Genomic DNA, 16,477 nt, shown 5'->3' with positions numbered 1-16,477 from the left:
AAATTTGATGTGTAATTTATGTGTCTACAACGCCTGAAGGTGCTCCTTGGATTTTGGGTCCCTACATGTGGCTAGGCTGTGAAAAAGTCTCAAATATGGTATCCCCATTCTCGGAAGGATTCGCTAAACGTGTTTTGAGGTGCAATTATAAGTATGCGTTTACTGTATATGAGAAATAACTTGTTAAAATGGCAACTTTAAGAAAAAATAAATAAATACATTTTTTTATCATTTTCCAAAAATTGTAGACAAAAAATTTACAACTTCAAAAAACTCACCATGCCTTTTACTAAATAACATGGATTATCTACTTTCCAAAAATGGGCCATTTGGGGGGGGAGGTGTATTTGTACTTTCCTGGCATTTTAGGGCCTCAAGAAATGAGAGGTAGTCAGTACATCAGGACTAATTGATTTTTAAATATACATATATACACCATAGATTGTAGACTTAATAATATACCCTGATTTGGGTAATCTTTACCAAATAAATGTAACAGAATATATTTTGGCCTAAATTTATGAAAAAAAAAGATTATTTGAAAAATGTTATAAGAGAAAAGAAGAAATACTTTTTTTTTTCAAAACTCTCTTTTTTTGTTTGTTTATATAGCAAAAAAAAAAAACTCAGTGATAATTACATACCACCAAAAGAAAGCTCTATCTGTCTCAAAAAGAATATATAAAATTTCATTTGGATACAGTGTTGCATGCCTGAGTAATTGTCGTTCAAAGTGTGACAGTGCTGAAAGAGAAAATCGGCCTAGACTGGAACAGGGTGAAAGAGTCTGTACTTGAGGTGGTTAAAGAAAATCTAGGCATTTCTTTACAATTCATTGCATAGATTCTTCTTTGTCTGTCTTACTGCTGGTTATATTGGAAAAAAAAAATTGGAAGGAGTGCTCCTTTCAGGGGATCCTACTCCGTCTACCAGCATTACTAAAGATCACGTGGGTTGACATCAGGATGGCAAGAGGATGCACAATCACTGCACTCTTACTGATGTAACATGACAGGAGCTTAGCTAAACTGTGTGATACTAAATTTGGAAGGGGCGAAAGATAAAATGATAATAGTGACTATATTCAACTGTTGAAAATTCTTGAGCATTGGTTATTATAATTGTAAAGGAGAAATTCCAGATGCTAACAATGTCTGAAACGTTTCCGGTTTTGATTATTCAAGTGAAATTGTCATAGATTGCAGTCTTCCTGTAGAAATTTAAAGTTGATGTAAACCCAGTAACAAAAACCTCATTCAAGGTTTAACATGTTAATGTGATTCCACAGGTTTTTTCAGCCTTTTCAAATGTGCAGGTTTCAAAAAACGATTACTTGCTGATTCTTCCACAAAGGTCCTTGTTCAGGCACTTCCTATTAGGAGGTGGCAACTGGCTTCCAGTTGTGCTCTTGTGATTTCACCCTGTCACAATTCACCATGCTGACACAGTCATAGCCCACCACTGTCATCTGTAGTGAATTGGTCCAGATCAATAACATGCAGCCAACAATGGAGCGGGTGCATGTAGACAGGGAGTGACTGATGGAGTTCAGCTGCATTGAGATGTACGAAAGATTAAAAAAGTTTAGGATGCTTTATTTATGATGCTGTGCTTTAGCAAACTAATTGTCACCCAGTTGTTTAGAGTTACTTTAAACCTCATTTGTCCAGAAGTTACTTATGTTCCTTTCACCACAAAAACTAAAAAAAAATATCATATACTGTACTCATCGGATATTAATTAATGGGCCATTGTTAGTGTACTTACTGCTATCCCTGGTTGTTTTTCCTACTGCCCTTACAGACGGGTACAAACTATTTGTTTTTTTGGTGCAATCCAGCTCCGGTCAGAGACACTGTACTAACCATGCGAGGCTAGTTCAGCGATCACCCCCACTGAGCTGTTGTGTTCTGACAGGGGGATGACCCCCTTGCCAGAAAACTCTAATCAGTGCTCTCTGCTATTGGCTGAGAGCTCTGATTGGGAGTCGGTCGACTGCTGGTTTTCCAGCATGCACATCTGATGGAAGGCTTCTGACAGACAGACCGACATACACACAGGAAGAATGTCGGCCGTTATTTTTTGTACTGGCAAATGTCTCCTGACATTCTGCCCATGTGTACAGGGCTTAAGGGCCATATCATGCAGTAGCTGCTGGGTCAATAGAAAAAGGTCTGCCAATAGCTCAGTGGGGGAGATCACTTTACTAACATTGGATTATTAGTACAGGATCTCCTCCCGCTGGGTTGAATGAAAAAAAAAACAACTCAGTGTGCACTAGGCTTTATACTTCGTTAAGCAGCAGGTCACATAACAACCAATCTGTATCAGCAAAACTAAATTCAGCTAATATTGCAAATCTAATAATTTAGTGTAGGTAGACAAACATGTTATGCACATATATATATATTCCTGTCATATACAGAATCTAGTATGTGATCTTACCTATAACCCCAAGTTTTGCTGGAAACATCAGCGATAATCCAATTGGAAACCCAATTAGGTAATAACCCAAAAAAGCCATAATAGCACCAATTTTTTGTTTTCCTGTACCTCTAAATATTCCACCGGTGGCTGCCTAAAACAGAATATTGAATGTTAAATGTTGTATACTTTTATCTTCTACAGGAACAGTATGACAACTATTATATACAGTGGGGATGGAAAGTATTCAGATCCCCTTAAATTTTTCACTCTTTGTTAAATTGCAGCCATTTGCTAAAATCATTTTTGTCCTCATTAATGTACACACAGCACCCCATATTGACAGAAAAACACAGAATTGTTGACATTTTTGCAGATTTATTAAAAAAGAAAAACTGAAATATCACATGGTCCTAAGTATTCAGACTCTTTGCTCAGTATTTAGTAGAAGCACCCTTTTGATCTAATACAGCCATGAGTCTTTTTGGGAAAGATGCAACAAGTTTTTCACACCTGGTTTTGGGGATCCTCTGCCATTCCTCCTTGCAGATCCTCTCCAGTTCTGTCAGGTTGGATGGTAAACATTGGTGGACAGCCATTTTTAGGTCTCTCCAAGAGATGCTCAATTGGGTTTAAGTCAGGGCTCTGGCTGGGCCATTCAAGAACAGTCACGGAGTTGTTGTGAAGCCACTCCTTCGTTATTTTAGCTGTGTGCTTAGACTCATTGTCTTGTTGGAAGGTAAACCTTCGGCCCAGTCTGAGGTCCTGAGCACTCTGGAGAAGGTTTTCGTCTAGGATATCCCTGTACTTGGCCGCATTCATCTTTCCCTGGATTGCAACCAGTCGTCCTGTCCCTGCAGCTGAAAAACACCCCCACAGCATGATGCTGCCAACACCATGCTTCACTGTTGGGACTGTATTGGACAGGTGATGAGCAGTGCCTGTTTTTCTCCACACATACCGCTTAGAATTAAGGTCAAAAAGTTATATTTTGGTCTCATCAGACCAAAGAATCTTACTTATCACCATCTTGGAGTCCTTCAGGTGTTTTTTAGCAAACTCCATGCGGGCTTTCATGTGTCTTGCACTGAGGAGAGGCTTCCGTCAGGCCACTCTGCCATAAAGCCCCGACTGGTAGAGGGCTGCAGTGATGGTTGACTTTCTACAACTTTCTCCCATCTCCCGACTGCATCTCCGGAGCTCAGCCACAGTGATCTTTGGGTTCTTCTTTACCTCTCTTACCAAGGCTCTTCTCCCCCGATAGCTCAGTTTGGCCGGACGGCCAGCTCTAGGAAGGGTTCTGGTCGTCCCAAACGTCTTCCATTTAAGGATTATGGAGGTCACTGTGCTCTTAGGAACCTTAAGTGCAGCAGAATTTTTTTGTAACCTTGGCCAGATCTGAGCCTTTCCACAATTCTGTCTCTGAGCTCTTCAGGCAGTTCCTTTGACCTCATGATTCTCATTTGCTCTGACATGCACTGTGAGCTGTAAGATCTTATATAGACAGGTGTGTGGCTTTCCTAATCAAGTCCAATTAGTATAATCAAACACAGCTGGACTCAAATGAAGGTGTAGAACCATCTCAAGGATGATCAGAAGAAATGGACAGCACCTGAGTTAAATATATGAGTGTCACAGCAAAGGGTCTGAATACTTAGGACCATGTGATAATTCAGTTTTTCTTTTATTAATAAATCTGCAAAAAAGTCAACAATTCTGTGTTTTTCTGTCAATACGGGGTGCTGTGTGTACATTAATGAGGAAAAAAAATGAACTTAAATGATTTTAGCAAATGGCTGCAATATAACAAAGAGTGAAAAATTTAATGGGGTCTGAATACTTTCTGTCCCTACTGTAGTTGTTTAAAATTATGAAATAATATACCGATCAATGTTATGCAATTTATGTAGTGATATGTAACATTTTGCAAATGTTCATAAATGTTTGTTCTCTTTATCTATAGTATCAACTATATGCAGCACTCTTAAGACTCCTGAGGAAGCTCTTCGGGGTGAAACATGTAGAGCCAAAGTGGCTGCATTAAATTTTACTACCCTTCTTTTTTTTTACTTTCAAAATATTTTATTTTATTTTAATTGTACAATACAACATCCATTGGAGAAGAGATACAAAATCCAAATGTACTATATCAAAATAACTTTTACAGTCAGGCAGGTATCCTAGCTTCTACGTCAGCTCCTTCATCTCCGTAAAAATGCTCTGGCATGAGGAGTTTAGTAGTAAGGGTACTACCCTTCTTTTTAAACTTGTTATAAAATAAAATTTTGATATATTTTATGATAATCTGATTTTTTGGCACTTTATAAGTCCAGCTTTTTTGTCTTTTTAAATTGTCTTTTAATTGGGATGCGGTGCCTTTTTTGGCCCTTCACTGCCCAACCTTTAAATCTATCATATATGAACTGCATAAATTGTGCAGCAACAGATGTTTTCTTGCACAGATTGTAACACAATAAGCATTTAGTAATTTCTGCAGCTGTTTTCATTAATATTCCCTTAATGTAGCCAGGAGCTGGATATTTACCTATTCCTGCAATCAGGAGACACTGTGTGGCATTGTTTCAGGGGGAGCTGTTTCCCTCTAGTGTTGAGTGCGATGCTGACCTGTCATCTTCTTATTCAGAGACAAGACAGAGCAAAACATCTTGGGACATGTAGTCCATACGGATGGGATTCACCCTCTGGCTAATTGATGTGGAACTACAACTACCAGCTAGCTGATGGGGAAGAGCAGACCGCTGGGAGAGACTATAAGAGGGATGGATTGAGGCCGAGCGCACTGTGAGGTCAGTTGAAGTTTAATCTACACAGAAAGATTGTTTGCTGTTTATTTGCAGCTGATTGAGTTCAGTTACTTTGCTTTACCATCTAAAGTATCCTTGTATGCAACTAAACATCAAAGAGCTAGCTGAAGATCAACCAGCTTGCCACACGACAGAGGACTACTTTAACCTCCCTCCCCACTTTAGGGGTTTGTTTACTGAAGCTCATAGAGCTATAATTCACCAAGGACTCTCTGAAGGAGCAGGTTGAATTGCAATATAGTTCTCTTTGCTAAAAATTGGACTTGTTATTTACTATTCTGCATTTATATATGAAGGAGCAGTAAAGAGGGGTCTGACACTTATAAGAGCCATTCCTTTGCTCTCCTGTAGCCTGTTCACATAGGCATTATATGCACTCAATTGAGCACAGATATTATAGTGTTTACTAATGAATGTTTGAATCTAATAGGTAATTGTTATTTAGTTATTAATAGCATTCCTGTAGGAAACAACATTTTCAAGTGAAAATTTAAGTTTACTCTCTGATTTCTTTCACTTTTATCTCATTAAGTAAATTTTGCTGATTTAAACAATTCTGGTGTACTTCCTTCTTCTTGCTGTCATTTGAAGGGAAGGGAAAAAAAAATATTAAGCCAGGGTGTCAGAGGTGGCAGGGGACTCACAGGGTCAGGGCAACCAGGGGGGTATTGATTTATTTTGTGACCCTCAAGAGGGCAGCGCTACATATATATAAATAAAGAGATGAATACTGGAATACTTACACTTGTACCTTCACACAGGTGAAATGGAGCAAATATGAGCATAATATTTGAAACCAAAGTAACAATTTCCCTGCATTTAACGAGAAAAAAATAAAATCACATGGGATAGTACTAGAAAATATTTACCATGACAGTAATATATAAAAATGTTTTCTCCTGTTTTACATAGGCTATAACAAGTAATTTAAGTATCCACTTCACTTACTAATAACTGGACCCTTGTCAATAAATTGTTCTTTCCATACTACGTAGATATGTTTTATGTACCCAGTGAAGCTGCATACAACTGCTTGGAAAATGAAGAATAAGCTTTCCAGAACCAGGAGCAGTTGCAATAGAAACATTAATAATGACAAGTGTAGGCGCAACAAAACAGAAACCATGTAAGTCCCAATGCAAATCTGCTAATAATGGATGTTCTAAATAGAACTGAGGATGACAATATAGTCCATGTAGCATACACAGGCATATCAGTCTATGTGGTGGTATTGGGAGGGGGAAAAAAATGTCCAAAGGAAGCACACAGGGCTGTCATCAAATTGGGGAAAAAAACATATTCCTAGGAGCTGCAAAAAAGCACAAGTGGAGAGGCGCCTCTGGGTGCAGTCGTTTTTTTTGTAAAATCAATTTAATAAACAACGTAAGATCAACTCACATGTAGTATAAGAATAAAATGCGTGTTATCAGATAGTCAAGATGACGTTCCCGAATCCTGTGACATGATCCGTGCTGTGTGCAGTGACCAGAGATCTTCCGAATGATGTTAAAGCCGACTCCGGAAGATCGGCCTCAGAACGAGGCTTGGAACACAGTAGACGGCTGGCTGCAGGGGGACATCATCATCCAAAATGGATGCGTTTCTTGAGCGTGCGCACTTGGATATCCTGCAAGTCGCGAAGATCATTCGGAAGATCTCTGATCACCGCACACAGCACGGATCATGTCACAGGATTCGGGAACGTCATCTTGACTATCTGATACCATGCTTTTTATTGTTATACTACATGTGAGTTGATCCTACGTTGTTTATTAAATTGATTTTACAAAAAATGACTGCACCCAGAGGCGCCTCTCCACTTGTGCTTTTTTGCAATAGAAACATTAAAGTGGATGTAAACCCGATTCCTGAAATATGAGCTGTTCACTTCGCCGGGTATATGTGAGGGTTTACATCCACTTTAAGTTTGAAAATAGTGGCCCTACTCTTTCACTTGACTACTTTCTACTAGAATTGTGAATGTATTCACAAATGTAAGAAAGGCTCAGGAGCAAAAACAAAGACTCACTATTACAGCTCAAGGCAGAGAGTAGACAGACTGTCTTCTACTGAAATACTGTTTTTCTGTTCTATTTAGTCTTTGAAAAAGGTGTCAGGATTTAAGTTTAGATAAAAAGTCCTTTTTTTAAAAGGAGTAGTGCAGTAACTTGAATGGGCAATATGTGTACCACTGGAACAAGGCCCTATTTACATCAAAGGGAAGTTACTATCCAGGTACAGGCAGCACCTCCCGTTGCCACCCATTGCTACTTGACACTTACAAGTGTGTACTAGGTTTCTTGCCGCCAGACCCTACAACACTATTGTATCCTATAATGATGTGGCAGGCACATATCAAAAGATATTCTAATACACCTGTCAGGTAACACTGACACCAATGATTTGGGAGGCTATTCTTCCACTCTTGTCCATAATTCCACTGACACCAAAGATTTACAGTGTTACTAACCCAATAACAGTAGAATCAGTCTGTATATGCAGTAAAGCATGCTTGTACTCAGTGTGGAACCTAAGTGGTTAATCCTCTGCATTGTGTAAAAAGGCTGTTTGATCTCCTTTGATCCTCCCCTTCTTCCACTGTCCTCAAACCATCTTGGGATAGTACAGAGGCTAGGGGACATGCTCACTTTGGTATGTATTGCTCAAGATTTTTTTTTCTTGGGAGGTGCATGTGATCAGCACAGGGCCAATCAGCACTGTCCAGACAGAGGGTCAGGGGTCCTGTATCCTCATAGGACAATCATGGGAGAATGAAAGCTCCTCCTACAAGCTTTAACTAGACACTAATACAAGTCACAAGACTGCTCTAACTGCTGATGAGAAAAGGTATTTATCAGTATAGATTTACAAAAACTATTGTGTTTCCATGTTCTGTGTACAATGTGAGACCAGATAGTGAATGCAGGGTCCTGGGTTTAGTAACACGTTAAGGAGCTATTCATCTACTAGGGACAAGTATCCCACTGACAAACACCAATGAATTGGGGACTATTATTCCACTGTGAGTGTAACAGGATGGGTAATCAGTCAAATGACCAGACAGAGGATAGCTTTACCTTGAACCTTACCAAACAGGTGCACAGTAGAATTAACAATGTAAACAGGGTCAAAATAGCAAAAGAGTGTGCATACAGTGAAGAGCAATGTTAAGCTGATTTAGTATAAACAAGAGCTCATGAGACCAATGTCTTTGTGACTCAATAAGGACTCTAGGTGGCAGTAGAGCACAGCCTCTACAAGACTCTGTAGCCAGAGAATGATAACTACTTCGGTAGACAGTATGGTCAATAAACAGTTACTAGCCCCTTACAGGGAGGTCCATAGTAGGACTGGGTACACAGGTTAAAGCTGGAAGAATTTCTGGGATGGCACTACAGGTAAGTGAGTGGAGCAGTCCCAGGACTTATACCACAGGTGGGGCAGCTGAAGGCACAGGGCCACCCCACTTCAAGTGCAGTACTGTAGTAGCAATGGGCACAATACTTTCTGCAGTGACAGGGTTTCCTGTGAGAGCTGCATGTTTTTGGGCTCCTGTCTTGATTCCCACATGCAAGGACTAATAGAGGAGGACCACAAAGCTGGTGGCAGATCACACATAGTTGCCAACATTCTGAAAACATTTTTAGGGACACTTTTTGTTATGTAGGTGGAGTATTATTTTAATTAGGTATGGGGCATTAGTTTGTAGGTATGGTCTAGCAGGAGAAAAAAAGTGGTGCGTGAAGTATGCTGCGATGTAAAATAGATGTTGTTTAAATTACGCTAAACATTCAGCATGGCTTAAAGGGGGTGTGGTTAAATAGAGTCTGAGATGACTTACATATTGGAAAATGTGGTAATATATAGGAAATGTAGGTAAGGCAGGGGTTGGTGAGCAGAGTTGGGGGTTGGGGGGGTGAACAGAGTTGGAGGGGGTGGAGAAGACGCGAGGTGAGCAGAGTTGGGGGGAGGTGAGCAGAATCAGGGGGTATAGAGAAGAGGAGGGTTGAGCAGAGTTGGGGGGACTGGGGAAGAGGGGGGGTAAATAGAGTTGGTGAAGGGGGTTATGAGCAAGGCTGGGCTGTTCTAGGCTGCCGGGAGGAAAGACACTGGGACAGGACAGTGGGGGGACAGGCACACAGGACAGTCAGCAGACAGCTTTCTATAGGACTGCAGATGTAGCTTTTCTGGCGACAGGCATGGGATTCTCTCCCTGTTCACCACCCAGCCCCCCCTCCCTTCAATAAGCCAAAAATAAACCAAGCAGAAGGGGCAGACCTGCAGCTTCATGAGGCACAGCAGACACCCAGCCCCTCCACAGCCGAACACACCAATCACAAGCTGATCCAGGACAAGACTGCATACTAAAAGGAGCGTGAGTCAGTGAAACGGGGGCCACACGGGACCCCTGCAGCTATGCCTTTGGTGTTACCCAGGTGCAGTCCACACCCCCCATAGCGATGCCGTGCCAAAGCCTGTTTTTTGGGATTTTGCCTGGGACAGGCTCAGAACAGGACATTGGTCTGATTCCTGTGAATGTCCCCGGCAAATTAGAACTATTGGCAACTATGCACTTCTATGCTAAGCTAAAGTAACTCAGCAGACCTAGCTTAGCATAGAGGTACCTGCAATCACATCACTGATGAAATCCTCCCAGCTTACCTCTCTCTCTGCACATACTCCACAGAACAGCTCACATCAGGTGCTCATTCAGGTGGGTGGGGTGGATCTCTGAGGCTGGGGGCCTCCATATCCCACCCACACAAGCAGCAGAGTAGCCAGCAGTGAAAATTCTTTGCCTCAAGGTCCTGCAATCCTGCACAGGAGAGCCAGGAAATGCTAGTGGGTAGGGGCAGGGGATTCCAGTCCCAATTGTGTATAATGCAATGGTAGCAATGTTATTCTGCCTGTTGATACAGTTCACACCACATGCAGTCTAGTGCGTTTTTTCTGCATCAAAAACGCATGGAAAGTAGGTTATATGCTGTTCAGTGGCATAGTTCACACCAGTGCTTGTAGTTCCAGTGCGTTCCAGTTCCAGGAAAAAAGTAGAACATGCTGCATTTTTCCTGCACTGGAACGCACCAAAAAATGCACTGGAACGCACCTAAATGCCCCAAAAATGCACTAGAACACACATGTCCTTATTTACGGTTAAGAAAAAAGAGGGGGAAAAATGCACTGGACTTCATCAAAAATGCAGCAAAAAACGCATCAAAAACGCACACGCAGAAAAGCATCTGGAACACATCCAGACTACAATTCTATGGTGTAAACTAATAATAACCTTTAAAAGACTATAATCTGTGTAATCTTCATGCTGGCATTTACCTGCATGGCTGGTGAGAGGCTGACACTTGGAAAGCTCCCTCGATCTGCTTCCCTTCAGAAATCAGGTTGGACACATTTTCAGAGGACGGTCACACCCCCTCAGTGTCCCAGCCAAGCAGACACTGCAAGCCTCGAAGGCTCCACCTGGGTGGTGTTCAGTCGAAGTGACATGTAATGATAGTGTCTGATTTGAATTGCTGGGGGAGGAGGTAGGAGGAGGGATAGCAATCAATGTTCTGCTGCTCTGTCTCTTGGCACCCTACCCAGCAGCACCTGAGCTCTGACCTGATATAGGCAGATTTTCTGCCCGAGACAGGCTCAAACCGGGACATCGGTCTGATTTCCGTGACTGTCCTGGGCAATCCGTGACTGTTGACATGCCCAGCCACCCCTTTCTCATCAGGTCTCTCTGAGTTGATGGGGGAGGAAAGCAGAGAAACTTGTTTTCCCTGAACACGGTTCAGAAGCTTGTGGTTCAGGAGCTTGTAGGAGCCAAAAGAAGGCTATGTCGTGAGCCTTAATCTCCGGGAGGGCATGCATGTACGTCTTCCCAAGATTCCCGAGATGGGCGCAGTGCGCTCTGTGATCAGCCAGTCAGTGGGACTCGGCTGATCACAGATTGGAGTAAGGGGCCGATCCCGGGCCCCTTACCACGTGATCAGTTGTCAGCCAATGACAGCTGATCACGTGATATAAACAGGAGATCGTAATCAGCTTTTTTTCCCCCTAATGTTGACAGCATGAGGAGAAAAAAAAAGCTGATTACCGGCTTCTGTCAGAGAGACATCGGTCCCAAACAGGGAGAGCCACTGCTGCTATGCAGTGCCCATCAGTGCCATCTGCCAGTGCCCACCAGTACCACCTGCCAGTGGATATTGGTGCTGTCTATCAGTGCCCACCTATCAATGCCCACCAGTGCCACCTATGAGTGCCCATCAGTGCTGCCAATCAGTGCCCATCAGTGCCTTATCATTAGTGCCACCTATCAGTGCTGCCTATCAGTGTCACCTACCAACTGTGTTTAACATCACTTTTCTGTTTAGAATCTTATAAAAAGCCTTGTGAAAAAATGTGAGATCACTGTACATTAACATTTCAAAAACTGTATCAAGATTACAAATCATTGTTTAAAAGGAATTGAAGTAGTATCTCCATAATACTCACCTATCATTTGTAAACACATAACCTATGACATTTCTCAGTGCCAGTACAGTACAGCTGACCAACAAGCAAACAATTGCTGAAAAATAAGGAAATAGAAATTAGTCAATTAGTCTGAAAAATAATTTAAAGAGTAACTGCACTTTTGTTGGGAACCCCCCCCCCCCCTGTGTACATTGCACGGATTTTAATAAACTTTGTTGCAAATTTCTACTTTTTGTTATTCTGAAGAAACAGCTGTTTGTCTCACAAAAAATGAGAAATAATCAAACAACAGTTGGATATTTCTCCCTCAGCGCTCGTGGAAAATAAATGGCATAAGCTGCTACTATAATAAAAACCACTAAATCAGAAATATGTTTAAAATAATTCAAACATTAATAGCTCTAAAATATTCTTAAGATTGATACACAGTCCGCTTTGCCAGTGAAACTAGCCCAATGTGAATGAAAGATTGTCCACTCCAGGAACCAGCAGAAAAAAATCCATGCAGATTATTGTTCCGACCAATCACCTTCGCCACACCACTTGTGTAACAATCCCTCAAAGGAAATTCACTTACCAGATATTACAGGGTTATAAGTGTGTCTTTAAATAGTTGTTGTCAGCAAACACTGTGTGTCTCCATCAGATAATGCTGGGTTAGTAAGTGGATATTAGGTGTCTCTTATTAGCAATCACTGCATACCTCCATCTAGATTATTGCTCATCTCATCATGAGCAAAAAACAAGGGCGCACATAGCGTAATCCAGTACCAGAAGGTTTGTTTATTAAAATAATTCCTTATAGGTGTACACTTACTGTACAGTTAAACAAAGTATTAAAAGCATAAATGAAATCTACTTATGCGGTCGTTATCTCCTGATATACCTCTCACCGCTACGGCGGTGTTCCCGGGTAAGGCTAGCGGGGAATCCGACAGCGTGGGCTGCTGCGTGGCCACGTGACCAGTGTACACCTATAAGGAATTATTTTAATAAACAAACCTTTTGGTTTATTTATTAACAGCGAACAGCAATCAAGACTACCACTAGTAAACAGAATACAGGATACAGAGGCTGTAGAGGGGGACATCGAATCCAAAAAAAGAAGGGAAATAGATTACAGGGGATTTTTAATTTAGCAAAAATTGAGATAAGATATTTTTTGGGCATCAGTTTATGTCCAACCAATAAAATTGATAACACAACTATAGGTGTGGATAGTGGATTGAAAAATAAATCATTATTTAATCCCCCACAACCTTCCAATAAACATGTTGAGGTTTTTAAACAGATGGTTCTGAAGGATGTAGAAAATTTAATACCTAAGAAAAATGTTAATCCAAAGTATATAGAGCATGGATTAAAATCTTTGGAAGCAAAGAAAGATGTGGTCATCAGGCCAGCGGATAAAGGGGGAGGGTTGGTGATTTTGGACAGCACTTTTTACCACTCCCAACTGAATAAAATGTTGTTGGATACAAAAACATATAGACAATTAAAGAGTGATCCTACTGACAAGTATACGAAGGATTTAACTAGTCTGGTTGAACATGGTTATAACATGAGAGTATTAAATAAAAAAGAAAAGAGATACTTAGTTCCCAGCTTCATTCATGTCCCAACAGTGTACACATTACCTAAGATACACAAAGAAGCCCAAACCCCCCCTGCAAAACCCATAGTAAACAGTATCAATTCAGTGTCAGCTAGAGTAGGCCAGTAATTTTTACAAGAAAGTATAATTAACACCAAAGCCTACCTGAAGGATACAAGGCAAATTTTACAGCATTTAAATACCATCAGCATCCCGGATGACCAAGATTTATTTTTGGTCACCGCGGATGTAGCTTCGTTGCATACAATAATACAAAATGATGACTGCGACAGACTCACCCGGGACAGAGGCTTTTGGAGGGGACTGAATGCCAGCCTCTTGCCTACCGATTATGGGCCCTGGCATTTGGGGGAACGGTGTGCTTTGTGAGCTGTATGCCTGTGGACCCTTGAGGTGTTTTTACTTTGGATTCGGGTCCTTGTCCCCCAGGACACACAGACTCTGGGGACCCTGTATTTGCTATGTTAGAAATAGTGACTGATTCATACTGTTGGGACACATACTGTGAGGAGATGCTAATATCATCAACTCCAGCCACCTGTCTGTTATCCTCTATAATGTAAATGAGTCTAGTCTGGCTTACCACAGCTTCTAAGAGTATTCCACCCATTGTTGTTTGTGCTAATTAACCCTGTGTTGATGTTTATGGTAATGTGTATTGTCTAGAGCTAGGAGACGTAAAGTCTTACCCTGGAAGGTCATATCTCTGAGTCACCTAGTCTGGGTCAATAATTAGATAACTAGCTCATGTTAATTAGGTTCTGGGTACAGTTTTATTGTAAGCCTGCTGTATATATATTTGTGTGTCATCTCAAATAAAACAGTCCATGTTAGCAGCTAAACAAGTGTCGTCTTGTTTTATGCTTGTGAGCAGTTGGAATATCTGATATCTATATTCAGACTGGGAGGAAGTGGTATTACTGACGGAAGCACTCAGTGGAGTGTGGGATAGGATCCGTTACAATGACACTCTATTATCTCTAAATTGGGAATTAAGTAAAAGGGAGGATTTACCATTTGTCCAAAAGAAATTTTTGGGTATGGCCTTGGACTACTGTTTAAGCCACAACTACTTTTGGTACGCGGGAAAATATTTTACACAGACCAAAGGCGTAGCAATGGGCGCGAAATTTGCTCCATCTTTGGCTAATCTCTTTATGAGTGCTTAGGAGGACAAATTTATATATGGACAACGCAAAAGAGAACTTTTGTTCTACAATAGATTTATTGATGACCTCTTCTTCATATGGGTGGGTTCAGAATCCTCTCTAGAAACGTTTGTTAATGATCTTAATCGGTTGGTCACATGCTGGTTGGTAAGTTGAGCTTGGAAATTCTTTGGTTTTATTTTACTAACGATCTTAATAGCAATAATAATAGTATCAAATTAGAGTGCCAATGGAGTCGGAAAACAATCAATTATCTTGATGTCACAGTGATGCTCATTATTCACCAACTGGTGACCAAATGTTTTTTCAAACCGATGGATCGAAACAGTTATTTGTCGATTCCATAGTGGACACCATCCGATATGGCTAAAAAATAAACCTAAGGGCCAATTTACAAGAGTTAGGAGGAATTGCACACAAGATGATCACTATGCAATGCAAGCCCAGGTTCTAAAAAAATGTTTTGTTGAGAAGGATTATGATACTATAGTCCTAGATAAGGCTATAAATAAGATACATAAAGTACCCCAGAGTAGTTGATTGATAAAATCAAGCAAAAGGACACTAAGCATGAATGGGGCTTTATAAGCGCCTATCGTGCACAGCATAAAGAGGGGGAAGTGATTTTTAAAAAAGATTGGGCGTTATTGAGCACTGATAAAATTTTAACTAAATTCATTCCAGAAAATCCAATATTTATGCACAGAAAGGGACAATTCTTTGGAGATAAAGTGGTTAAAAAAATCTTAAATCCACAAATCAGACCCACTATGTTCTGGGACAGTCCAGGCTTTCACGCTTGTAGATGTATTTCCTGTCGACAAGTACGGACAAGATTGAGAGGTGTAACTGAGTTTCAATCGACCGCTAACTCTGAGATATTTAAAATAAAAGACTTCATCTCATATATGTCTACTTATGTAGTATATGCACTCCAATGCCCTTGTAACTTAATGTAAACGCACCTTAGCCAAACGTGTATTAGAGCATATTAATAATATTAGGATAGGCTATAAGGAACATAGCGTCTCTATGCACTTTAAAATTAAACATAATAGTGATCCCTCGGGATTAAAATTCTGGGGGGTAGAAAAAATGCGCCCAGATTGGAGGGGAAGTAATAGGGTAAGGGAATTATCCAAATGCGAAACAAAGTGGATTTATTTAACCGACACCCTTAATGAGAGAGGAATGAACGTTAAGTTAGATTTAAATTGTTTTATTAGTGATTATTGATTTTTTATAGATTTTTAGGGGATATTTTATAGATGAAATTTTATTCGTTTGAGAACAATCTGACATGTTTTATGAATTTTATAATGTAATATAATATTATAAATGATATGTTTTTATGTAATGAACAATCATATTTTATTGTATTCTTTTATATTATGTACCCATTGATACGTGTTTTAGGCATTTAATAATGCGTTTTTTAATTTATCTGTTAAATAATGTTGTAGGGAAATAATCATAGCTGCAGCATACAGTAATTATGCCCTAAAATAATGTAATATAGTGACATGTATTTGGTGTATGTATTTTTATACATCCAATCATTGAGGCAATTTATACTGTTTACATTACACATTTTATAGTGCATGTTACGAGTATATAGATGTGAGATGACAATTTGCTCATATGTATATTTTGGATGGTTTATTATTCATTACTTCTAACCGGCTATATTCATTTTGGGCTAGTTCATTTAATTGACATGTTAGAAGCTGGAGATGGCTAAAACACATTTGGGAAGGTACAACTATTTTGAGTTTGAATTACAATTGTAGTGTTCCGCCATTCTGGATTCAGCAGTGTGTTAAGGTCTTGTACACAGAATGACCGACTAAGATTGTGATCTGTTTTACCGATCTGATTTAAGTATGGGCCATGTTGGTAGTTCTTAGAATACACCCATTTGTAGCACAAGTAAGTATTTTGACTTCTTTGTGATCAGCCTTGTAATG

General features: G+C 40.3%; 1 protein-coding gene across 1 annotated transcript in view; it reads right to left on the bottom strand.

The window, feature by feature from the left end:
- LOC141128076 (multidrug and toxin extrusion protein 2-like) overlaps positions 1-16,477 on the bottom strand; it is a 270,507-nt gene that overhangs the window by 19,593 nt on the left and 234,437 nt on the right. The window contains exons 12-14 of the mRNA XM_073615141.1: positions 11,745-11,820; positions 5,993-6,062; positions 2,446-2,578 (exon numbers count right to left, since the gene is read on the bottom strand). Of these exons, the coding sequence (XP_073471242.1) occupies positions 2,446-2,578; positions 5,993-6,062; positions 11,745-11,820 (279 nt within the window). The remainder of the gene's footprint in view (positions 1-2,445; positions 2,579-5,992; positions 6,063-11,744; positions 11,821-16,477) is intronic.

Source organism: Aquarana catesbeiana, linkage group LG02, assembly GCF_042186555.1.
Source record: "Aquarana catesbeiana isolate 2022-GZ linkage group LG02, ASM4218655v1, whole genome shotgun sequence".
Lineage (NCBI taxonomy): Eukaryota > Metazoa > Chordata > Amphibia > Anura > Ranidae > Aquarana > Aquarana catesbeiana.
The sequence above is the reverse complement of the archived record's forward strand: the minus strand, read 5'-3'. Positions and strand labels throughout refer to the sequence as shown.